This window comes from Mustela erminea, chromosome 2 (genome assembly GCF_009829155.1).
Source record: "Mustela erminea isolate mMusErm1 chromosome 2, mMusErm1.Pri, whole genome shotgun sequence".
NCBI classification, from domain to species: domain Eukaryota; kingdom Metazoa; phylum Chordata; class Mammalia; order Carnivora; family Mustelidae; genus Mustela; species Mustela erminea.
Window position 1 is genome coordinate 21,364,071 of NC_045615.1, and position 26,258 is coordinate 21,390,328.

A 26,258-nucleotide genomic window follows, 5' to 3' on the forward strand; every position below is an offset into this window, starting at 1 on the left:
ATGAATGAATTAATGAACAAAAATAAGACCCAGAAACCCATTAGTATCTGCTTTTGTGATCACTTTCTTTGAATTCTGTCTTATGTGGTTTTAGAATAGATTCTGCTGCCTGCTCCCCCCCACCATTTTCCCCATATTGATGGAATGTAATCTTCATCTCCTCTTCCTCCTCTGTCTTTTCAGCCTATCCTCCAAACTTTCTCCTCCTTCTATTGATCATCAGTATCATGACTTTCAGCAGGTACTTTACAAAAACAATTTTATTAAATCTTCTCAACCAACTTGCAGTTGCTAAGTCATCCTCTCCATGCCATGGATGGCAAGCCTGAGATTTACAGAAAATTTACCTTTGCCAAACTGGTACAATTGTTATGTAGTAAAGGTGACTGGGAGCTCCTAAATTTCTATCTTTCCACTGTACCATAAGGTTTCCCTTGACTTGGCCATACTCATTCTTTCTAGTTACTGATCATCTCTACTAGGCACTGCACAAGATGTAATTGAATAAAGCTAAACTAATTAGGCCTTCCACTCCTGGTGATCACAGTAGACCTGTTGAGTGTTGAATTAAGATTCATATTCACCCGCTCTTTAACACTGTTTTGGGGTGTGCGCGTGTAAAGACAGAGGTAGCATTGTTTTTGTGATGTTGTAAAATTGTTTTAAACAACTCATTTTCCTCCAAATATCTAAATATCTAAAGAAGAAGTGGCCACACTGAATGAACCAGAATTTTTGTGGCTGGGAGTAGAAACTAATAAGGAGAGAGTGGAATTTTTGGAATAGCCCCCACCCCCTTTTTTAACTTTGTAATTCAGGTATTCCACCCATTAACATGTACAATTTAATGATTTTCAGTATAGTTACAGAGTTGTGCAATCATTACCAAAATCTAAGTTTCTTTTCATCATCCCCAAAGAAAACACTCTACCCCCACACCACCATTCGGACTCTGGCAATAACTCATCCACTTTCTGACTCTACAGATTTCCTTGTTCTGGATGTTTCAAATGAATTGAATAATATATATGGTCTTTTATGACTGGTTTCTTTCACTTACATGTTTTCCAGGTTCACTGTGTTATAGCATGCATCAGTAAATTTTTTCTAATATTCCATTAGTAGATTAATATTCTGCTGTATGGATACACACATTTTCTTTATCCCTCCATTCATCAGTTGTTGGACTTTAGGGTTGATTCCATTTTTTGGCTCTTAAGAACAATGCTACTGGAAAGAGTATTTGTACAGACATAGGATTTCATTTCTCTTGGGTATATATCCAATGAGTGGAGTTGCTGGCTCACGGGTTATTTTTATGTTTAGTACATTGATGAGTATCTGCACCTGCTGTGTATGAGGATACGGTTAGGGTTCTGTCTAGAGGATTGAGTCAGTTTCTGTTTTGCCAGGTCCTGCTTATTTACATCCCTTTTATTCTTGTATCTTTCCCCCCTTTATTTGCCTCTTCTCTCCGCTTTGTAGAATCCAGCTCCCTGCTGATTTTAGGAGGACCCGAAGCTTTCAATGCCTAAAAGTTATTTGTAAAACATTTTGAACTCCCTGGAGGATGGACGTTAAAGCAATAATGTTTATCTGTTTTTCTTTGGGTCTGCCGCACGCGGTGCTATTTTGTAACAAAAGAGCTCATTGAGTAGGAGGCTTATTTAACTTGTTCCTGAGGGTTACACTCCAACAACATGCTGTCCAAACAGATTCTTAATTACCCAGAGCGGAGCCTGAACGTTTTAAACAAGCAGTTTGAAGTTTCTTGGAGGATATTAACATCTTTAATAAACCTGGATATGTAAACATATGTTGAGAGCTTGTGAAAAATGTATGTAGAGTTCCCGGTGTGTGCCTGGCACATAATAGCTTAATAAATCGCTAGTTGCCACTATAAAAAGAAATCGGTTGTTCGTTACGGCAACTTTTAAGTATAAATCTCAACTACTTAAAATGTCTTTTTTTTTTGGAGACACATTTGAATTGTTTCAGAATACACAGGATACTTTTCCATGAGTACTGACATAAATTCTCATTTAATCATCACCCCCACCTCGTGAAACCTGGCATTTGTTTTCTAGTGGTTATTTTTAGAACAATAAAGATCATCTCCACCTACCCAAGCAAATTTAATCTGAATACAACAGAGACAACTCTTCAGTGGTTTATCCACCCGCTCCTTCCCTCCAAATCCTTCTGTGTAGATACGCAGAAGAGTGTAATAGGAGCCGCCGGCCCCCAAGCTCTCCCTGCTCGGGTAAAGCTTTCAATTAAAGCGGAGATTTAACATGCATTTTACTTGAGATGAAGAACGGGGATAAAGAAAAGCGAGTCCTGCGTGCGGAACTTCCACAGCTCGGGGTCGTTCCCAGAATAAATGAGATCAATGAGTCAATCGTTTCCTCTCGCAAGTCAGACATCTGAGCGCGATCTCCCGGCGGAGGGGATTAGAGGCTGCTAGGAAGACGCCCCTTCCCCGTCGAGTTCCCGGCCTCGCGGAGCTGACTTTGAGTCACCCCAAAAAGGGAGCCGGTGAAAGGGGAGGGGCACGCGCCCCGGGGGTGGAGGAGAGTCGCGGGACGAAATTCTAGACTGAGTGAGGCTCGGAAGGAAGAGGAGGGGCAACTGCGCAGGGGGAAGAGGAGAAGAGTGTGCTGGGGAAGGGAAGGGAAGGGAGGGAGGGAGGAAGAAGGAAGGCGGAGGATAAAGAAGGGGGCGAGAGGGGGCGGGGGCGCGGGGCGGGCCGGGGAGGCGCCCGGGGCGGGCCGGCTCGCGCCTCGGGGAGGGTGTGCGGCGCGGGGGCCGGGCTGGGCGGGGCCGCGGGCGCCTGGGGCTCGGCGGGGGCTGCCGGGATTGGGGCGCCGCGGTTCTCGCTCGCCTCGGCGGCCGGGCTCAGCTCCGAGGGACACGTCCGTGCCTCGCTCGCCCGGGGCCGCGCGCCTCTCCGGGACTTCCTGCCCAAGCGTCCCGCACCTGGCCACGGCACAGCAGCCCGGCTCCGGCCGTAGTGCGCGGCGGGCGGGCGGCGGACCGCGGCAGTCATGGGGCTGCAGCCCCTGGAGTTCAGCGACTGCTACCTGGACAGCCCGTGGTTCAGGGAGAGGATCCGCGCCCATGAAGCGGAGCTCGAGAGGACCAACAAGTTCATAAAAGAGCTCATCAAGGACGGGAAGAACCTCATCGCAGCGACCAAAAGTAAGAGGGACGTGGGCGCGGGCAGGCTGCGGAGCGGCGAGGCCGGGAGGAGCCTCTGCGGGAGGGAGACGGGCAGTCGCGTGCGCTGGCCGCGGAACAGGAGACTGGGGACTGGGAGGCCCCGGGCTTTATCCTGCCCGGCTCCCCAGGCAGCGGGTGGCCAGTCCCCTTTCCCGCCCCTAGTGCTTTAGCAGCAGCCAGAGGCAGGAGCTGTGCGTGGGAGAGCTCCGCCCGCAGCCGGGTACCCCTCGGTGCCTGCAGTTCCCTGCCCCACCCGCCCGAGGTCAGGTGGGATTGCTCCCTAAAGCTCAGTTTCACTCGTTTTGCCTCGTGACCTCTCCAGAGGACTTTCCTGGGGATTCTTTGAAAACCTGCTGCGTGATTTACTCAAAAGTCCCTTCAACTGCACCCTTACCCTATCATTTTCTGATCTTTTCGGATAGTTTCGGCCCGGATCCTCCACTGTTCTAAACCAGAAAGTTCACCTGGCGTTGTGCTGCTTTCCGCACATTCTTTCCCTCCTGCGCTGGGGAGGGTTCAAAGATTGGGACTTGAAAGGGCGAGCAGGCAGCCTACCCTTTGGCCGGAGCCAGCGTTGCCTGCAACTAGGGAATTCCACCCACGTCGGGCTTGATGCCTTCCTTCCTTGTTCTTTTCTTGCTTTTTGAAAAACTAGGAAGTGGCCACCGAGGAAATAGATCTCAATAGATAACATCTGTATCTGAGGGTAGTCTAGGAGATCTAAAATTTTTGCTGAAACACCGAGTTGGTGATGCTGCTGGATGGGTGTGGGGGGGTGGGGCGGGGAGCTTTAGCTCCAGTGAGGAGCTGGGCGGCCTGAGCACACCTGTGGTCCATAACCCTTTGATGATACCTCTGAGTGTCCTCTTAAGAAGACAGCAGACGAGGGACAGGGCAGTACCCAGCTTCACAAATCTGTGTTGTTAGGGTCTCTACCACTTTTCTAGTTTCTCAGTTCAGTAATTCCCAGCTTTGGGAGTTAGTCTCTTGTACACTTGTTTGCAGATATCATCTCTAGGAAAAATACTCCATATCACTCTCCCCTCTACCACCATTTTGTATCAAGGAAGATTAAAATATGCTGAATAAAACCGTCTCAAGAACCCAGCACAGTGCCTGGAACAGTAAATATTCATTTAATGAATGAGTTGAAATAAGTTTTAATGGGAAGAATTTAGTGAGCCATCCCTGTAATTCTGGAAGCTAGTCACTGCTCTGGATGATGTCTGGATGATGTTCTGTGACCTTGTTGGTGATGCAAAATGAGGATCGGGAATCACTTTGTTTGGGATATGTGACAAGTAGGCTTACTTGGTTGATGACTGTCCAGTGTCTTGGCATTAGGTATGTGTGTTGGGTAGGAAGTAGGGAGGGGTTATAAATATGTAGGCAGGAATAAGAAAGGCAGTTTGTGTGTGTGTGTACATGTGAGCGCCCCTGAGAACATGAGGGAGAGGTCTCTTTCCTCTGTACTTGGTGTTAACCAGTGTCACTGGCTGGGGGAGTGTACCTTCTCTTTTACTGGCTGTAGCAGCTCCCTCTAGAGTTAGGATGATAAGGAGGGAGCCTTTGGTATGGGGAGAGGCAGATGGCAAAGCGAGTTTGGCCACTGGTAGAAAGCTATTTATGTGACTGCATGTAAGCTCTTCTGCCAACAGGACACATGCCTGGTGTTCCAGCAGCAGCTGGTGCATCTGGGGGGCCAGCTGTCAGCCTTCCTCCCCAGAATGTAGACTTTCTTGAATTTGTCAACTGCTGTCTTACTCCTTTTGATTCTTGTCCTTTACCATAAGAAACATAATTTATAATCATTATTAAGAGAGCAACCCAAGGGGGCACCTGGGTGGCTCAGTGGGTTAAGCCTTTGCCTTTGGCTCTGGTCATGATCCCAGGGTACTGGTATTGAGCCCTGAGTCTGGCTCTCTGCTCAGCAGGGAGCTTGCTTCCCCCTCTCTGTCTACCTGCCTCTCTGCCTACTTGTGATCTCTGTCTGTCAAATAAGTAAATAAAATCTTAAAAAAAAAAAAGAGCAACCCAAAAGTATCTTTTTTCTCATTATATTTGATTAACTTGAAGTCCTTCCCAGAAGACAACAAAAATATAGCTTTAGCTTACATGCTTTAGGCCAGTTAGGAAGACCCTGCATTTGCCCAACTTGCTCCTCAAAGTGTAGTTCTAGTTCATATCAAAGACTATGAGCACCTGACTTAAGTCAGGACACCTGTGTTTAATTCACCTTTCCTGTTGGTTAGGGCCTGGCCACATGACAGCTGAACAGGTCACTTAATTATTTTGTGTTCGGTTTCTCTTGTCCTACTTCTTAGAGGTACTGGTAACGTTATGCAGTGTTTGGAAATCGCAGTGTAGGTCAGTCATTTGCCTAACCAGTTGACCAGTTAAACTTTCTATCTAACATCTTCGAGTCAAGAAGTCAAGGAAGGATGTGAGGTGGGGAGAGGAGCTGCAGAAAGAACAGCAATCACCTGGGTCAGACTGATTATATTTTCAGGTGTCTTATATTCCGTTGTGCATAAATGGCATTTGGTGCATTTTCAGAATTGTGAGTTTAAGTGATTTGTTTTTAATTGCCCTGTAAGATGTCTCCTGCATGCACTAAATACTTGTTGGCTTTATGTAGTTTTGATGTCATGATGTTTTGAGTATTCCATAAATATTTAAAGAAATTGGAGGTGGCTCTGTGGGACCTGAAGGCTGACTGCTAAGTTCAGTGATGCAGCAATCAGCAAATATTTAGCATCTATGATTTATTAAATATTGGGATTGAGATACAAAGAGGTAATAAGCCAGAAACCCTTGTCCTTGAGTTTATCATCATGTAGTTGAATTAGCCCAATTTAGGGAATGTGTTTGAACTCCTGTAGCATTGTGCTAATTTCTTAAAGAAACAAAGGATACCCAGACACACACATATTAAAAGGTTAAGGGATGCCTGGGTGGCTCAGTCGTTAAGTGACCGACTCTTGGCTTGGGCTCAGGGTCCTGGGATTGAGCCCCGTGTTGAGCTCCGCTCTTAGCACAGAGTCTGCTGGAGATTCTCTCCTTCTCCTCCCACCTCCTCTCCCCCACCACATACGCATGCTCTCTCTTTCAAATAAGCAAATATTTTTCTTTCTTTCTTTCTTTTTTTTTTTTTTAAAGATTTTATTTATTTATTTGACAGAGCAAGGGAGGGAGAGAGAGAGAGCACAAGTAGGGGGAGCGGGAGAGGGAGAAGCAGGCTTCCTCCTGAGCAGGGAGCCGGACTTTGGGCTTGATCCCAGGACCCTGAGATCATGACCTGAGCCACACAGGCACCCCATAAATAAATGTTAAAAATAAATAAAAGTTTAAAAATATAGTGACGAGGGGCGCCTGGGTGGCTCAGTGGTTTAGGCCTCTGCCTTCAGCTCAGGTAATGATCTCAGGGTCCTGGGATCGAGCCCCACATCGGGCTCTCTGCTCAGCGGGGAGCCTGCTTCCCCCCCCCTCTTTGTCTGCCCTCTGCCTACTTGTGATCTCTGCCTATCAAATAAATAAATAAATAAATAAATAAAAATCTTGAAAAAAAATTAAAAAAAAAAATAGTGACGAGCAAGTATTCTAACTTTGCCAGAAACAAGAGTTTGTTGTAGGTTAGAATAAAGACATGTGACTGGCAATTTGGGCACTTGTTTTAAGGAAGGAATAGAACCTTGTAGAACTTGTCAGATTGAAAACAGCTGAGAAGAAACCGGAACACCACAGTGCTTAAGGACCATGAGGAGACCAGCTAGGAATGAGGTGTAGGGAGAGGTCAGTTTCAGATTATGGAGGGTCATAAAACCGAGGTGAGGAATGTGGACTTTATCCTGTGGAGAATCACTGAGGTTTGTCAGCAGAAGGCTGACATAATGGGAAAGAGTTGATTTTGAGACAGGATTTGACATCTGTGTGTAGGGTGGACATAACAGTGGGGGTAGGCGGGAGCTACAGAGAAGTCTGGGATCACTGATTTATGTGGTACATTTGGAGATCATTCACTCAGTTCAATGGAGTCTTTGTTTAAATTGATTTTTTGGTCTTTTTTCTTTTTCACGCCTTTCCTTTCCTAGAATAACCAGTGTCCTCTTTTAATACAGTCTTTCCTTTTGTAAGCCTTTCATGTGCTGTCTGTATAGTTTCAGATGCTTATGATTCATAGAAATGTTTAGCTTATTTGCCAGGAACAGAAATAGATCATATATGCTTTTCTCACAAATTTTACATTAGGCAGTCTTGAGAGAATTTGTTCTGTTTTCAGAGGGAAAAAATTTTTTTAAAGCAAATAGTCCTTACAGTTATTAAACACTTATACAGTTATATAAAATGTTCTTTAGTAAGCTTAGATTGTCTAGCTCTCTTGATGTGTGTTAAGCTGGAGAGCCCTTGATAAGTGAGCCTGCTTTTAGCACAGATACGGAGAAGGATGTTAGAGGCGCCCAATCCTAGGATTGGAGTCTTCCAAGTCTTGGTTTTAGTACTTTTTTTAGGCCTTGGTATTTTAATCTTTGCTTTGCTATTTCCTTTAATATTTCCTTGATTTTTGCCTTGCTTTCTTTAGGACAACATAAAAGTTTCTTTTTGCTTTCTTTATGTTAAATGTTTCAGAGAAATTGTTCGCACAATAATCCCTTTTAGGGGAAATTTCCCAAGTTGCTATTGAATTGGAATATATAGAAGTTTGGAAGACTTAAAAGAATTTCACTTTGCCAACTTGAGCCTCAGTTTCCTTATTTGTAAAATGGTACTATTGCTGAAAGCCCAGTTTGAGGATTAAATAAAATGGTGTGAAAGTGTTTTGCAGACACACATATGGAGGGGTTGTGTAAACTCTATTGTTTGCCCATCCAGCATTATTCTTCTCTGACTATCTGAATTTTGTTCAGGTGTCTATACCTTTTCTCAGGAGACACAGGGAAAGGTGATTGCAGGTAATTCCAATTAGTTCAACTCAGTTTTTCAGGCCCAGCTCATCTTTAGAATCACCTGGGTGGCTATGAAAACATGTGGTCAGGGTTAAGAGTCGCAGGACTCTAACTCAGTTATGGTGAACTTATTTTCTGGACTGGTGACTGGTTTAAGAATGAGGCTATTTCTCAGTTCTGGCCAGTGAGACATGATAGGAAGGCTGCTGGAGACTTTGGAAAAGATTTCCTTTTTTGTGAGGAGACTCATAAAAACGGCTTTTTGGGTGCTTGGGTGGCAGTGTTGGTTGAGCGTCTGACTCTTGGTTTTGGCGCAGGTCATGATCTCAGGGTTGTGGGATCAAGCCCAGTGTCAGGCTCTGTGCTTAGCTGGGAGTCTGCTTGAGATTCTCCCTCTCCCACTCGTGTTCTCTCTCTCTTTCTCTCAAATCTATAAATCTTAAGGAAAAAAAAAAAAGCCAAGGGGCTCCTGGGTGGCTCAGTTGTTAAGTATCTCTGCCTTCATCTCGGGTCATGATCCCAGTGTCCTGGGATCGAGCCCCACATCAGGCTCCCTGATCAGTGGGAAGCTTGCTTCACCCTCTGCCACTCCTCCTGCTTGTGTTCCCTCTCTCACTGTGTCTCTCTCTGTCAAATAAATAAATAAAATATTAAAAAAAAAAAAAAAAGCTGAAAAGGTTCTTTACTCTTCTGTGATATCTGGTTGTGTTTCCTGGAGCGCTACCACCATCTTGGGACCAATGAGTGGAGCCAAGGTAAGGACTGTGGATCAAAGAGGTAAGTGTATCTGGGTTTTTGACATCATTGTGGGAGCCACAGCCACAGATTGTTCTATGTCAAAAGCCCAGCTCTGGATATGTTGTTAAATGACCTAAGCCAGTTTGAATTTTGTTTTTTGCTACTTCATACCCCAGTTGTTTTTTTTTTTTCATACCCCAGTTTTGATGGAGTGTAATTGAAGGAGTATAATTGTAAATTTCATGCTGATGCTGCTATTGAGTGGAATTTAGGGAGGTATAGAAATGAAATGTTACTTAAAAAGTTGACAAATTACGAATATAATTTTTCCCTGAATGGTAAAGAATACTCATATGTATTTTTGTCAGAAAGAAATCACCAACAGTTCAGGGCACCTCCTGGATAAGTCTTCAACTCTTGGGGTTTTAGTAAGGTCGGCCAGTCTCCAGGGTGAATGCAGACTTGCTGTAGAAAAACTCTCAGACTGGAGCTAGGATGTGGACCCAGGCTTTAAAGCTTCATATACTTTACTCACTACAGGTAGTCCTTGACTCCATAGAGAATAGGTTTTTTGGTTTTTTTTTTAAAAAGAGTTATTTATTTATTTATTTATTTACTAGAGAGAGAGCAAGTAGGGGGAGAAGCAGAAGCAGGGGGGCGGGGAAGAGGGAGAATCAGGCTCCCCACTGAGTGGAGAGCCTGATACAGGACTTGATCCCAGGACCCTGAGAGCATGACCTGAGTCGAAGACAGACGCTTAACCAACTGAGCCACCCAGGTGCCCTTATAGAATAGTTTCTGTTTAGAGCTCTCCACTGGCCAGCCATGTTCATTTAGAATGTTTTATGGGCTAGTCATCCAATGTTCTCCATGTCTTACTAACATATTGCCTTTTCCCTGCCTTCCCATTTGGTGGGCGTCTTCTGACCACCTCCCTCTGGTTAGTTATTTTGGTGGGGACCAGGGAGCATTATTGACTTTCGGGAGAGGGAAAGTCAGGAGGGCATTTATGTGTTTTAAAGTAGCCGATGATACAGTACAGTTTAGAAGATTAAGAGCACAGGTTGAGGGTACTGGTCTTTCTGGGTCCTTATCCTACCTCGACCACTCACTGGCAGTGGGGTCCTGGTCAAGTTACTTAGCTTTTCTCTATGTTGTCTCTATCCACTGTATAGCGTTGCTCATCGGATTAAAGGAGTTAATACGTGTAAAGCATTTAGAATCAACATTCGGATGTGAAATGTTAACACTTATGATGTATTATCTAAATTGCAGGCATATGTTTTAATATCAAGGTCCTTTTCTTGTCTGAAGAATGGCTGCTTGGCCTAGTGACTAGTATGTAACCTTTTGGTGCTTATTACCCCTAAGACCATATGGGTTCATATCCTTATTAGCAGTGACCAAAAGGAGACCCAAATTTGTCAAACTCTGGGAAGGCTTCCAACGTTTGAATGTAGTGCAGTATACTGAAAAATCTGGAGAATAAGTTGATGAATCAAAGCTAAATGGTATCTTGGAAAAATATTCTTCAGAATTTATTTCCAATTCATAAGGATTTGAAGATGGAGAGGGTGTCAGTGAGGCTGCTGTAGATCTCATGAACCCCTGCATGTGAGGCTCAAGCAGTCAGCAGCTAGAGGACTGATAAGGAGGAGTTGAAGGTGACAGAGCTGTGTTCAAGGTACTGAGATGGTAACATCAATGAGGAGACTTAACAGTTATAGTGATACTTTTAGAGGATACTAATGTTAGTGTTTCATCTGCAGGAAATCCTAACAAGTAATGGACAGTGTTTGTGTCTATTGGAAATTCACAATGAGACAAGGGAGTCAGAGTCCTCTCTAAGAGGGCTGTACTGAGGACTTGTTAGGTAATCCTATTCATTCTCTATGAAAGAATCCTCAAAGTCTCCTCAACAAATTCCCAAAGAGGCTGTTAGGAGTTTGTGACTCTAATAGCTATTTATCACCTTATGATTTTGTTTATTTCTTGGGTCATAAGCAAGAATTTTGAAGGATATAAAAACACTGAGTATTGTGTTAGGTTACCGTAAATTATGCTTTGAGTGATTGCTGACTGTATGCGGCAGTGAGTAGGTACAGTGTGAAAGCTTGTTCAAATCACACAGTTTGTCAGTGGAGGAGCTGGAATGTGAACCCACTTTTGTCTGACTCTGAAAGCCTTAACCACAATCCTTAGCTGGCCCCATAAAGGGGTGTAACTGCGGTCTTGTGTTAAGGGAAGTTATTATGATAAATCTTGGTTATCTGGAATGTGTGTCTATTTCATGATCCAGTGGGGAGACTGTTGTTATTAGCTCTGCACAAGGACCACAATTGACACAATTTCAGGCCTCCTGGGATGATTATCATGAATAAAAGTGGCTTCTAGTTTGTATAGCAAGTATAGGCATTCAGATATTGGTTGATTTAGAATCAATTACATTCAAATCTTTCCTTAGAACAGTATCATTTCCTTCCCATCGGTCTCTGTCTCTTAATCTCCACTCCCTCCTCCTTCCTTTGCTTCCCATTCCTTCTCCCACACTTTAGTAGAATACATTTTCATTTTGTTCTTATATTTTGGCATTAGGCTTTTTTGCTTACCAAAATTATGAGATAGTTTAGAAATATAAGAAAATACAGAGACTCTCATAATAACTACAGTGTGTGTAATCGTGTCCTTCAGCTAACATCTTGTTTCATTAAGATGCAAGTTTTTGTAAACATGTGCAGAAGCATATAGGAATAGCTGTGTTCTTAACTCATTGAAAGCACACTGTATAAATTGTCTTTCAAGTAACATGTTTTTTCATTAAGATACAAGTGGTTGTAAATGTTAGTGGAGAAACATATGGAAATAGCTCTATTCTTAACTCGTTAAAACTATACTCTGTGTGTGTGTGTGTGTGTAAAGAATCTCAGAATAAACATTTCTGTATTTACATCTTAGTTTAGAAAAAAGCTTACTCTCTGCCTCTCCCCAGTAGCAACCCGTCCTTCTTCCTAAACAGTAGCAGCTATCTCAGATCTGGTGTTTATTTTTTCTAGACCTTTTAATATATATGTACGAATTCTTAGATAATAGCATGTTTTTAGACCTTATATAATGGTTCTGATACTATATGTGCAACTTCTTTTTTCCCCTCAATTTCATATTTGTGAGATTTATCCGTGTGGATACATGCGTAGCTCTATTTCATTTAGTTCAACCTCTTTTTCCTCCAAACTGTGTTTCAGAAGACTTTGTTAATTGATGTTTTGTAGATGTTATATAAAAGTATAAGATGTTCTATGATGTGTCATATATTCATGCATTTTTTGATTGCCAGGCAACTTATTACAGAATTTATGCAGCATGAAAGCCTTATTGTAATTAATTTTATAAATTTTAAAACTCTGGCTTTGACAATAATCTGCAAATAATGTGCCCATGAATTTTGAAGTCCTTGGGTAAAATTTCTTTTTGATAAATTATCAGCTTAGTCTGGATAATCGGAGCAAACCAGTTTAAGTTTCAGTCACTGGTCTGAATCACAAACAAAATTTAAGGCCATTTTACTTCCCTTGAAATCAGACCGGATATTGGTATCTGGAGGAAAAAAAAGATTTATATTCGTAAACACAGTGTGCAGTAAGACCTCTGGTAACTGTCAGTCTAGTTAGGTCAGAGGAACGTGATTTTTAGGCAGGGATTGGTTGGTATTTTGCGATAGCCCTCAAAGCAACGGGAACCACAGCCTGCTTTATTTGATTATCATAATATAGGAACATAATTTGTAGACTTGCCAAGGGGATACTTTTGTGATGAGGAAGACTCGACATCCCTTTCTTTTAAACAAACACACACATGCTGAAAAACCCATGACACTTTACATTCTAAGGGCAGGCATCTCTAAGTCCTAAGCTCTACCAGTATCACACCCCTGTTCCTCCTGCTGGAGACCTGCCTCCCTGGTTGAACTAGAATTTCCTCCCTGTGTTTCCTGAGGAAGATGTTAATCCTGTGCCACTTGATATTTCAATGGTGAGTGTGATTTTTCCTTCCTTGTTGGCTTGTTCACCCATTGGCACTGTCTGCCCTTGGGTATCAAGGTGTGTGTTCTGCCACTGTCTGGGAGCGAGCGAGTCATGGTGAGGTGTGTGGCTGGAGGAAATCCATTTAGCCAGAGCAAGGTCACTTCAGGTCTGAATACAGGATGTTTAATACTCTCTAAAAAGATGCATATGTTTATCTCTAACTGTAAAGTTGGCTCCCCTACTTCTTAGTAGTGTAGACTGGTAGACTTTGGACGAATGAGACTTTGGGCAAATTACTTAAACCCTCAGTGCCTCACTCCCTCCCCACCCTTTTTAAAGATCTTATTTATTCATCAGAAAGAGAGAGAGTAAGAGAGCACGAGCAGGGGGAGAGTGGCAGAAGGAGAAGCAGACTCCCCACTGAGCAGGGAGCCTGATGTGGGGCTTGATCCCAGAGCCCTGGGATCATGACCCGAGTCAAAGGCAGACACTTGACCAGGCATCCCATCTCAGTTTCTGTTTCGTTATTAGTAAAGTGGAGATAGTAGGAACTCTGTCTGATGGGGTGGCATTATTTAATCCTAGTATTCCATAGTAAAGGATCTCAGAACTGTGTCTGGTCCCTGTAGGAGCTGTCATCAAAAGAGCACCATTCTGACTTCGTTTGTACTTGGAGATAGTTGTGGCTTTACCGGTAGAGATGGTAGAAATAGTCTATGAATACATTTTCCTTTCTCTTTCAGGCTAACAGTATTTTGAAGTATAGGGCTGAATATAGGCCCCACGTTTATGAAATAGAAGAAACCAGCTGTAATAGCATGTTGAAATACAGTGGATTACTAAGCTCTTTGCTTGAAAGTTCTGGGGACAAGCCAAAGAAGTACAAGGGAGTGGAGTGTCGTTGACATGTCATTACTTTTATTGGAGAATCTGGCAGATAGGACTTCTGTCACTGTGACAGATAGTTTTGTTTTTCTTTTGTGAAATGCAGGTCAAAGGCAGCATAGCAAAAATATTGAAGAGCATGGTCTTTGATGTCAGATTTACTATGTGATCTTGGGCAACTTGTTTAACTCCTTTGTGCCTTGATTTTCTCTTCTGTGGAATGTGGGTAGTGTTTTATCTCCCTAAATGTTGCTAGAATTAGATTAGTTAATTATTTCCAAAGCACTTAGAAAACTGATTCATAATGACCCCTGAATGTGTTTGCTAAGCATAGGAAAAAAAAATTAAAAATCTATTCACCGTCATCACTATAATAACCTCATTTATGACAGAGGGGACAAAGTGTCATCCGAAGTCATTAAACCCCACCTATTGTGGGCAAGTTGCTAGAGGTTTAGCAGTGAATAAAGACCTTGTGTATCTGTTCAGAAGTCAGAGTTCTAGTGGGGAAGATGCAAGATTAATTAAGTCTTGTCACTCTGTTGAGTAAGATTGGGATGCTATGTCCCTAGTTAGGACTATTTAGGGAGTCAAGACTTCAAGAGAGAAGCAACTTCTAAGCTGAGGCCTCAGGGAGGCTAGGAGCTTTCCATGCTGAGGAGAGGGAAGAAGGGTTCTTTAAGCATGGTCAAATGCATGCAAGAGGACTGGAGGCCAGAGAGATCGTGTGCTACATGGTTGGTGGAGCAGCACCACCGGTGGGCTGGGGGTGGGGCAGGAGCACAGTGAGAACAATGGGGCTGCAGAGTGGACAGGTGCAGGGTTGGGAAGGGCCTGCTGAAGATGTTAAGGAGGTCTTCACACTTCATTTGAAGCACAGGAGGAAGTGATGGAAACATTTCCAGTAGGGGATTGGCAATATCAGAATTGCGTTTGAGAAGTTTGTCCGACAGGCAGTGGTTGTGAGAGTGAATTTGAGGAAAGACGACCTGGAGGATGGGAGGTTGCTCCTCTAGGGCAGAGACTTTGGTAGCAAAAGAGGCAGATTCTCGAGGAGGAGAATACAGAGGCTGCAGGCTGTGGTGGGTGATTGGGTGCGGGGGTTGAGGAAGGAGGCACCCAGGGTGATTCCTCTGTTCCTGCCCTGGGCAGTTGGGTGCTATTCACGGAGGTAGTCCAGCTAGAGGAACAGGTTTTGTGGGAGAGAGGAGACATTTTTGGATTGGTTATGTTGAGACTGAGATGCTTCTCAGCTATCCAGTAGACACATTCAGTAGTTTGCTTCTTTTATAAGTATGTATTTCAGGAACAGGGCCTAAAGCTGAAGGTAATGATTCTGGAGACAGTGTATAGATAGGAAAGGACACCGTGTAACAGTAGCAAACCTGCCCAGAGAAGGAGCGTAAAGTGAGAAGGCAGGGAGGCTGGGCAAATCCTGGGGAATATGACTCTTTTTTTTTTTTTAATTTAATTTTTTTAAAATATTTTATTGATTTGAGAGAGTAAATGAGAGAGAGAGAGAGAAAGAGCAAAGGAGAGAGATCACAAGCGGGAGTTGGGTGGTGGTGGGGAAGAGGGAGAGGGAGAAGACTCCCTGCTAAGCAGAGAGCTGGACGTGGGGCTAGATCCAGCATTCCAGGACCTGAGCGGAAGGCCGACGCTTAACCGACTAAGCCCCGCCAGGCACCCCAGGAATACAACTTTTAAAGGGTGGGTAGAAGAAGAGCTTGAGAAGGAGATTTGAGAGCAGTAGCAATGGGGTAGGGGAAGGGATAGGGGAAGGGAGGAGATGGAAAATCTGGCGAGGGTTGCACATGTCACGCAGAAGGTAGGAGGGAGGCGAAAAGGTCATTTTACAAAGAGAACCAGTACCAGCAGTACAGGTGACATTGCATTAAGGCAGTGTCATTGGTCAAACAAAAAGACTCTCAGCCATTGAGAGCAGACTGATGGTTACTAGAGGGGAGGTGGGTAGGAGGATGGGGGACATAGGTGACAGAGATTAAGAATACATTTGTCCTGAAGAACACTGAGTAATGTGTGGAAGTGTTGAATCACTATATTGTACACCTGAAACTAATATGACCCTGTATGTTATCCTGGGGAAACAAAAAAGGACAGTGACATTGGTAGTAACTGGGAGATTAGTTTATGTCACAGCAGGGATGAGACTCTGACATAGAGGGTTGAGAGGAAGGGTGTAAGGGAAATAAGGATCCTGTAGTATGGATAGCTCTCCCAAACTCTTGGTTAATGAGGGAGATTTGAACATGCAGAGGGTGATATCCAACAGAGAGGAGAGACTGAAGATTCAGGGAGTATTCCAGACTACAACATACTTCTGCCTATAGAAAATGGGATTCAGAGCCCAGGTGAAGGCAGGACCACACCCTTCATCTACTTCAATACCGGAAGGCATGGAAAAGATGGATGCAGGCTCACATAAATTTATTGATTTGTTGAAGACTTAGAAGAAATTATTACCAGTAGATTTATTTTCTCTGTGAGGTGGAGGACAAGATAGTTTCTGGTAGTTAATTGTGGTTTAATTTCTCCTCCACCACATTCTTTTTCTGGTTAATAAATAATACATGACTTATAAGACTTTCATTTCATACTCTATTTGAAATGGGGGTGGGTGGGTGGAATCTAGACATTAAACTGAGACAAGGTAATGGTAGGTGTATGGGGAGAAAAGGTGGGGATAAGACATCTGGATAAACATCATCAACATTAACAAATGCCTCAATTCCAGACTTTTTATTTTGATGGCACTTAAAGTTGAATACTTTATTCAGTCTTTAAACTCTATGTGTGTGTGTGTGTGTGTGTGTGTGTATGTGTGTGTGTGTGTCACATATTAAATAAAAACACCTTTTTTTTTCACAGAGTGACACTGCTGATTTTTCCATTTTATCTCTGTGGAATCATGCTGGTTCTCTTTAAATGCCTACAGAGAAGACAATGCCTCTGGCATCGTCTAGGAAGAGACTCTAGGACTTCAGATTTTTGCCTTTTTGTCCAAGAAAGGAGGAGGAATAGAACCTGTAAGAGTTTAAAATGTAATTATCAGCAATTTATTTTTTTATATTTTTTAAAGATTTATTTATTTATTTATTTGACAGAGAGAGATCACAAGTAGATGGAGAAGCAGGCAGAGAGAGAGAGAGGGAAGCAGGCTCCCTGCTGAGCAGAAAGCCCGATGCGGGACTCGATCCCAGGACCCTGAGATCATGACCTGAGCCGAAGGCAGCCGCTTAACCCACTGAGCCACCGAGGCGCCCCAATTATCAGCAATTTAAAAATATCTTTTTGTCCTCTTTTCTAGCTATCTGCTTAGGTTCTAACAAGTTTAGGAATGATTCTGGAAGAAATAGACTGTAACTTTTCAGATGCAGTGGTGTGCAAATGGCACCCCTCTTTCTTTAGGCCTGGTTGCACTGAGTGTAGACACACTCTGCCCCTGGAGATGAGGTGCAGAGGCTCTCCAGCTCTTCAAAGGGAGGGACTCTAGGACCTTAGTGGAGAAGTTCATTGCTTGTGTCCCTGGAACTAGAGTTCATGGTCTCTTTTTGTGGAAAGTGTAGGATAGGGTTCAGAATTAATTTGAATTCTTTGTCTTTCTTTCTTCTTCTTCTTCTTCTTTTTTTTAAACATTTATCAGAGAGAGCTTGAACACGAGCGGGGAAGGGGTAGAGGGTGAGAGTGAGGGGGAGGGGGAGGGAGAAACAGACTCTTTGCTGAGCAGGGTGCCTAATACAGGGCTCATTCCCAGGACCCTGAGATCATGACCCGAGCTGAAGTCACTTAACTGACTGAACCAACCAGGCGCCCCATGAGCCCTTTTTATTTCTTTCTTTATTTAAAAAAATTTTTTTAAAAGATTTTATTTATTTATTTGACAAACAGAGATCACAGGCAGGCAGACAGAGAGAGGGAAGCAGGCTCCCTGCTGAGCAGATAACCCAACGCAGGGCTCGATCCCAGAACCCTGGGACCATTATCTGAGCTGAAAGCAGAGGCTTTAACCCACGGAGCCAGCCAGGAGCCCCGGAGCCCTTTTTCTTTCTTGACAGCATACATTTTTGACATAAAACAGGCTGTATATCCTCTTTCATTTCTTTCAGTTGCAAGTGAGAGAAATCCAATTAAAATCGTTGAAGCAAAAAAGAGATTTCTGGGCTCACATAAGTGAAGTCTGAGGAGTGGGGCTTGCTTTGGGTACACCTGAGTCCAGGGGTTCCAACAGTGTCATCAGGTCACTCTTCATATCTCGGGCATTTCCCTCCGTTGGCTTGACCCTCAAATGGGCACTCTTTGCATGGTGGTAATAGCTTAAGGCTATCTTTCTTACTGCTCTGCGAATTTTAGAGAACAGTGACTCCTTTTCCTTAGAGGACTTGTTCTCAAATGGATGAATTTGACACCCCTGGATACATGTTTGGTTGTCCTGATTAGGAGGTGCTACTGGCATCTGGAGGTAGAGGCCAATGACGGAGTGCTGGTGAGTGTCCCACAATGCGCTGGACAGCCCCCAGGATCAAAGAATGGCCCAGCTCTAAGTTAATTGTGCTGTGGCTGAGGAACTGACCATATAGTCTAACAAAACACTTTTGAGAATAAAATGATGCCAGAGCAACAGGGATAAACTGGGATTGTCCCAGGGAAAACCTGGACCTGTGGTTGCCTTCCCTAAAGGCCCTTTCAGTCCTGGGTTACTTGCCCAGCCTGGACCCGCTACTGAGCACGGCAGATGGTATACTTGGGCCAGCTGAGTTCTGTGCCCCCACTGGGGTGAAGAAGCAGGCAGCAAGTAATTGCTTTACCAGAATGCTAAGGCTCATAGCAAAGGGATTTGTAGAATGCTGGAAAAGGAGCAGACAGCTAATATGTAAGAGAACTTACATTTTTGAAAGTGACTTTTAGGGGACACCTGTGTGGCTCAGTGGGTTAAAGCCTTTGCCTTCGGCTCAGGTCATGATCCCAGGGTTCTGGGATCCAGCCCGCATCAGGCTCTCTGCTCAGTGGGGAGCCTGCTTCTTCCTCTCTCTCTGCCCGCCTCTCTGCCTACTTGTGATTGCTCTGTCAAAAAAAAGAAACTGACTTCTAGACTTATTTTGATCTGGGCCTAGGGGCTTCATGGGGCAAAAGAGGGCTGTGAGAAGGTAGTCAGAATAAGTTTGCCCTTGGGTACCTGGGTGGCTCAGATGGTTAGGCATCTGCCTCTTGGTTTCTGCTCAGGTCATGATCTCAGGATCATGGGATCGAGCCCTGCTTTGGGCTCTGTGCTCAACAGAGTTGGGATTCTCTCCCTCTCCTTCTGCCCCTCCCCCTGCTTTCTTTTTCTCTCTCAAGTAAATTAAAAAAAAAAAAGAATAAGTTTTGGACACCTGGTTGGCTTAGTCAGTAAGTGCCTGCCTTTGGTTGAAGTTGCCATCTCAGAGTCCTGGGATTGAGCCCAGCATTGGGTTCCCTGCTCAGTGGGGAGCCCGTTTTTCCCTCTTCTGCCTGCTGCTGTTCCCCTTGCTTGTACAAGCTCTCTTTCTCAAATAAGTAAATAAAATCTTAAAAAAAAAAAAAAAAAAAAGGAAATATATGATAAGAAAAAAAAAAAGAGTAAGGTTGCCTTCTGTTTTTCCCATTGCTTGGTTGATTCCTTTAAAATAAAATTGAAAAGGGCAAGAGAGATGAGAGAATAGAAATCAAGTGCGACTTGCCTGGATACAAGGTTAAGGTGGTTGATACAGTGAGGCAGTTAGTTTCTGTGCCTTCCTGTAATTTACCTCTAAAATACGGAGTGACTGTGACACTTTTTTTTTTGATCACTGTGAAAAAAGCTTAGACTAACATAGCTAATATTTATAACATTTTAATTTGTGATAGCCCAGGAAAATATTTCAAAAATTAAATAGTGATTTGCTGGCTTAATTGAAATTTCTTGCATGGTATAGTGCTTCCGTTTAGTTTTGGAGAAATAAAGTATTGCTAAGAAGAACTGATGTTGTGAGTATAATTCATCTCACACAGTAGACTGAGCAATTTTACATTCTTTTTTCCTTTTAAGGAAAGAAAACTTTTCTTGAACAGAAATGAGAGCAGGTGCCTTGGGCTCAGGTCATGATCCCAGGGTTCTGGGATCGAGCCCCACATTGGGCTCTCTGCTCAGTGGGGAGCCTGTCCCCCCGACCCCCTGCCTGCCTCTCTGCCTACTTGTGATCTCTGTCAAATAAATAAAATCTTAAAAAAAAATAAAGATTTGAAAGTAGGTAAATGACCTACTTGGACTATTTTCATTGCTAGTTTAGGGGAATTGTGATGGTTAAATTGCATATTTATGATGTAAACTCTGAAATCTTTGAGAATTGACTGCTGTGTCTTAATTGTTACTGTCTAAAAGGCTTATATGGCGATGCAGAATTGTTGATGAGCAGTCATACATCCAGAAACCGGATGTATCACTTAACCACAGTTAACAGTTTTTGTTGGCTTTAAGGCGGTGCACTGCCTTTTGGCCCTGTCTATGGGTGTCTGCAGTACTGATTTATCTTGACAATCATGGAACAAACGGGTTTAAAAAGTGCTTCTTTGTCCAGAGAACAAAGAGGCAACTTTGTAAAGACCTTTAAGTTTTGGGACTTTGAAGTTTTCATTTCAAAAGCTTTAAAGCTGAGTGTGTAGTTTTGAGTAATGTACTTCCTCAGTTTAATGTATGCGGTGAGAGCAAAATAGAAAGGAGCAGGGAGAGTGGGTTCCCTGGTGGAAGCTAGTGCTGGTGAGGATTTGACCTGTGGAAGGTGATGGAGGGCACCTTACCTTAGAGTGAGGCGTGCCAGACTGTGATGTGTTTATTGAATGTGTACCCAAACTCAGAATTTACATTAGGAAGGAAAGTTGGAGTGGAATTAATATATAATCAGCTCTGTGGGTTCCATTATGTGTGTGTATATAATCTAATCATAGTTTAGATGTCACCAAACTGTGTTTATTATTTAAGAGGAATCAGTGATGATTCCTTTAAAAGGAATAGTCCTCTCCCAGCCTATTTTTGGGATGTGTATGTGAGTATCCATTTTTATTTGTTTGATTTGTTTAAATGAAGTTGCACTTAAGATATCTTCAACTTAAAACAGCAGTGAGTAGGTTACTTTTGTTTTAAGTTGGAGATACTAGATTTTGCTTTAATTTGCTTCATAATTATCAGTTGAGCTGTCAGAAAATAATAACTGAGATGTCCAGGGCGCCTGGGTGGCTTGGTGGGTTGGGCCGCTGCCTTCGGGCTCGGGTCATGATCTCGGGGTCCTGGGATCGAGTCCCGCATCGGGCTCTCTGCTCGGCGGGGAGTCTGCTTCCTCCTCTCTCTCTCTCTGCCTGCCTCTCTGCCTACTTGTGATCTCTCTCTGTCAAATAAATAAATAAAATCTTAAAAAAAAAATAACTGAGATGTCCTAAAACATAGAAGCTTACTAAGAGTAAGGATAATACTGGTGGTTCTGGTAGTAGCAGATAGTATGTTTTTATTTATTGTTCATTTTTAGCACTTATAAGTATGTAAGCCTCTCACATGAATTAACATTTACTTCTCTTAGTCTCATTTGGTGCGCTCATTCTTAGTGCGAATACCATTTTGCAACTTAGGAACCTGGGTTTAGATAGGTTGAGTTACTTGCCCAACAGCACTTACTCAGAAAGCTGTGTGGCCCCTGCCACTTACACACTGTCTCTGAAGCCTGTAGTTTTCACAACATGCATTATTGCCATTTACATAGTATTTCACAAGACTTATTTACAGAGTTATCTTGTGTAAAGACACAGGGTGGTGCAGTTATGTCTGCAAAGCGCACTTCAGGAAATTTAAAAAATTTCTGTGAAGGTGAAAGAAACTTCAAGTTATTAAAAGTCATGGGAAAGGAGGTCATTTTCAGATGTTCTGGAATAGTGGCCATACAGTTCTGCTTGTATTAGAAGAAGTGAAAAACCTTAATGTTGTTGGCTTTTTAACCAAAGCAGAATTTTAAAAGTAATGTTATGGTTAATGATCCTAAGGGTGTGTGGGTTTGATGTGTTCTGACAGCCTGATACTGTTGCCATTTTCAGCTTCCCTGGCTTACCATGATAGGCCTGTAGGAGTTCTTCCCTTAAAGAGAAAGAAATACTTTGTTTTGTGAAAAGGATGCTTTATGCCAATTTGAACCTTTGCTTACGTTTATTGCTATTTAATGCCCCAAATTGTATTGGCATCTTATTTCCTTCACAAGCAATGACCGTTTCTTTTCTTTCTGGGTGCAGTTTCATTCTTTTTGGTGATGTATTTTGAATGCATTTACACTGAAGTAGATTTTTTCCTAGTTCATCCAGGAAGAACTTGCTACCCAGAAGTTTAAGAATTTTGTGTAGAGTCATAGACAGTATTAAGAAGACATTGTAGTTAGTTTAAAACTATTTTGGGGCTTTTTAATAAATCTTGAGTATAATGAATTTCAGTTTCCATATAAAAAGCTAGAATTAAAGTCTGGTCTTCTAACCGTGTGCCACAGAACTGGAAGGAATGCCAAACCCTTCCAGGTGGCCCCTTTAGCTATCTGCTTTGTCTTCCCTGTTGGTTTCTTGAAGTTCATTTATAGTGTTGGATTTACATGGTAGTAATTTTTTTTAAAAGGCTTTTTATTTATTTATTCGACAAAGAGAGTGAGTGATCGCAAGTAGGCAGAGAGGCAGGCAGAGAGAAAGGTGGGGGAAGCAGGCTCCCTGCTGAGCAGAGAGCCCGATGCAGGGCTTGAACCACGGAGCCAACCAGGAGCCCTACATGGTAGTAATTTTATTTTTTTAAAAAGATTTTATTTATTTATTTATTTGACAGACAGAGATCACAAGTAGGTGGAGAGGCAGGCAGTGAGAGAGGAAGGGAAGCAGGCTCCCCGCCGAGCAGAGAGCCCGTGGCGGGGGCTCTATCCCAGGACCTTGGGACCACGACCCCAGCTGAAGGCAGAGGCCTCAACCCACTGAGCTACCCAGGCGCCCCATGGTAGTAATTTTAAAAATTTATTTGCAGTATTTATGGACAAGTAAATTTGGAAGTCATATTTAAAGGGTGATTTTTTTCTGCTTTTGAGACTATTTTCATGATGCTCATGTCATATTCATATATGTGGAAAATTTAGATGTGGAGGAGAGTGAGCAAATTTTGAGACTTAGCAATTTAATTTACACGTGTGAAAGCCCTTCTTCCTGATGCTTCATTTAAAAATTAAAGTAGAGAAATTAGTGGATTGAATAAAGATGATGTGACATTGTTTGTGATGGGGGTTTCCATTTGTCTTCTACTGCTGGTCTTAATAAAGACTGAACATTTCTGAAAGCTTTGCCCCTCACCCTGCTCACATTCGAGATTCCAGTAAACTCTAGATCCTTTGAAGGTTCTGTCTCCTTGCGGTCCTCTCCTAATGCCTAGCACCACACCTGGTTCTTAGGTCTTGGATTAATACTTGCTTGAGTAAATGCCTTTCTGACTCCTGTGATGTTGGAAGTCCTTGAATTCTGGAGAGCTTAGGTGACACCAGTGAAGACACAGATAATAATGTGAGAATCCAGGCCCTTTAGTTCCTGTCCTGCTCCGGAGCCGCTGATGTGAGGCAGAAGTTTCTTGTGTAACTTTTTTTTTTTTAAAGATTTTATTTATTTTATTTGACAGACAGAGATTACAAGTAGGCAGAGAGGCAGGCAGAGAGAGAGAGAGAGAGGAGGAAGCAGGCTCCCTGCTGAGCAGAGAGCCCGATGCGGGACTCGATCCCAGGATCCTGAGATCATGACCTGAGCCGAAGGCAGCGGCTTAATCCACTGAGCCACCCAGGCGCCCCTTCTTGTGTAACTTTGATCGATTTATGATCCCAGCTCTTCTGCAAATTCCCACTGAGTACTTTTTATCTTATGAAAACAGGAAAGTCCTAATGCTCAGGAGGTAAAAGCTGCTGTATTTCTGGTTAGGAAGCGGTTTTGGGGGCACCTGGGTGGCTCCATGGGTTAAGCCTCTTTCTTCCACTCAGGTCATGATCTCAGGGTCCTGGGATCGAGTCCCACATCGGGCTCTCTGCTCAGCAGGGAGCCTCCTTCCCCCTCTCTCTCTACCTGCCTCTCTGCCTATTTGTGATCTCTCTCTGTCAAGTAAGTAAATAAAATCCTAAAAAAAAGAAAAAGCAGTTTTGGTTTACAGTTGATAAATGTTTGGAGTGTGAAGTCAGACCTAGGGGGAGTTAGGGCACAGTTGGGCTAGCGTGCCCATTCTTCCAAGCGTTCCAAACTGCCTCTGGATGCAGAGAAAGCTCAGCATGGTTATTGTCAGAAGGGTATTTCTTTTGGTTGACTTTCTGTTGTCACTTCTTTTTTTTTTTTTTTTTAATATTTTATTTATTTATTTGACAGACAGAGATCACAAGTAGGCAGAGAGAGAGGAGGAAGCAGGCTCCCTGCTGAGCAGAGAGCCCGATGCGGGGCTGGATGCCAGGACCCTGGGATCATGACCTGAGCCGAAAGCAGAGGCTTTAACCCACTGAGCCACCCAGGTGCTCCTCTGTTGTCACTTCTTAACGATTGTTTCTATTTAATATGCTGAACATTGCATACTTTTGTTGTTGTTGTTTTTGGTTTAGTCTGTTTCCACATAGAGATAAATAGTATGGGTAAATTTTCATTGTTACACATGAATAAAAGGTGGGGTTTTAGTGTTTAATTTGTTTCCTTTAATGAAAACTAATAGAAGAAAGACAAAAATAACAATTTTGCTGCACAGTTAGGTTGCACATTCTTTTAATTGATTTATAATAGAACAAGGTTCCTGACCCTCCTACACTGTTGGTGGGAACGCAAGCTGGTGCAACCACTCTGGAAAACAGCATGGAGGTTCCTCAAAATGTTGAAAATAGACCTACCCTATGACCCAGCAATTGCACTACTGGGTATTTACCATAAAGATACAAATGTAGTGATCCGAAGGGGCACGTGCACCTGAATGTTTATAGCAGCAATGTCCACAATAGCCAAACTATGGAAAGAACCTAGATGTCCATCCAGAGATGAATGGATAAAGAAGATGTGGTATATATACACAATGGAATACTATGCAGCCATCAAAAGAAATGAAATCTTGACATTTGCGACGATGTGGATGGAACTAGAGGGTATCATGCTTAGCAAAATAAGTCAAGTGGAGAAAGACAACTATCATATGATCTCTCTGATATGAGGAAGTGGAGATGCAACATGGGGGGTTAAGGGGGTAGGAGAGGAATCAAGAAACAAGATGGGATTGGGAGGGAGACAAACCATAGGTGACTCTTAATCTCACAAAACAAACTGAGGGTTGCTGGGGGAGGGGGGTTGGGAGAAGGGGGGTGGGGTTATGGACATTGGGGAGGGTATGTGCTATGGTGAGTGCTGTGAAGTGTGTAAACCTGGCGATTCACAGACCTGTACCCCTGGGGATAAAAATATATGTTTATAAAAAATAAAAAAATAAAAAAAACAAAGTTCCTGGAGAAATATTAAAATCCTTTCAAAATGATAGCTTTACAAAATTCCCATGCAGTCCCACAATTCTGTGGTCAATTAGTCTTTGACAAAGCAGGAAGGAATATCCAATGGGAGGGATGCCTGGGTGACTCACTTGGTTAAGCGTTCAACTCTTGATCTCAGTTCAGGTCATGATCTCAGGGTTGTGAGATTGAGCCCTGAATTGGGCTTTGTGCTCAGCATGGAGTCTGCTTTTCCTTTCCCCTTTGCTCCTCTCCCTGCTCATGCCTTCTCTTAAATGAATAAATAAATATATATATTTTTTCAAAAGTATATCCAATGGGAAAAAACAGTCTCTCTTCAACAATTGGTGGTGGGAAAACCAGACAACAACATGCAAAAGAATGAAACTGGACCAAGTTCTTACACATAAGCAAAAGTAAAATAAAAATGGATTAAAGACCTAAATGTGAGACCTGAAACCATAAAAATTCTAGAAGAAAGCACAGGCAGTAATTTCTCTCATGTCAGCTATAGCAACGTATTTTCCTGGATATGTCCCCTGATGCAGGGTAAATAAAAGCAAAAATAAACTATTGGAACTATATCAAAATAAAAAAGTTCTGCACAGTGAAGGAAACCATCCACAAAACTAAAAGGCAACCTACCGACTGGAAGAAGATATTTGGAAATGACCTATCTGATAAAAGGTTAGTATCCAAAATGTATAAAGAACTTATAAAAATCAACACCCCCAAAAACAAATAATCCAATTTAAAAATGTGCAGAAGAAGTGGAAGACATTTCTCCAAAGAAGACTTCTGGATGGCTGACAGACACATGAAAAGATGCTCAACATTATTGATCATCAGGGAAGTGCAAATCAAAACCACAATGAGCTAACACCTCACACCTGTTAGAATGCTAGAATAAAAAACACAGGAAA

The 26,258-nt window shown here is 42.8% G+C and overlaps 1 protein-coding gene across 1 annotated transcript in view; it reads left to right on the forward strand.

The window, feature by feature from the left end:
• Window positions 1-2,798: 2,798 nt before the first annotated feature.
• Window positions 2,799-26,258, forward strand: part of ARHGAP10 (Rho GTPase activating protein 10) — a 319,494-nt gene continuing 296,034 nt past the window's right edge. The window contains exon 1 of the mRNA XM_032330629.1: window positions 2,799-3,201. Coding sequence (XP_032186520.1) covers window positions 3,048-3,201 — 154 coding nt within the window. The 5' untranslated portion in view covers window positions 2,799-3,047. The remainder of the gene's footprint in view (window positions 3,202-26,258) is intronic.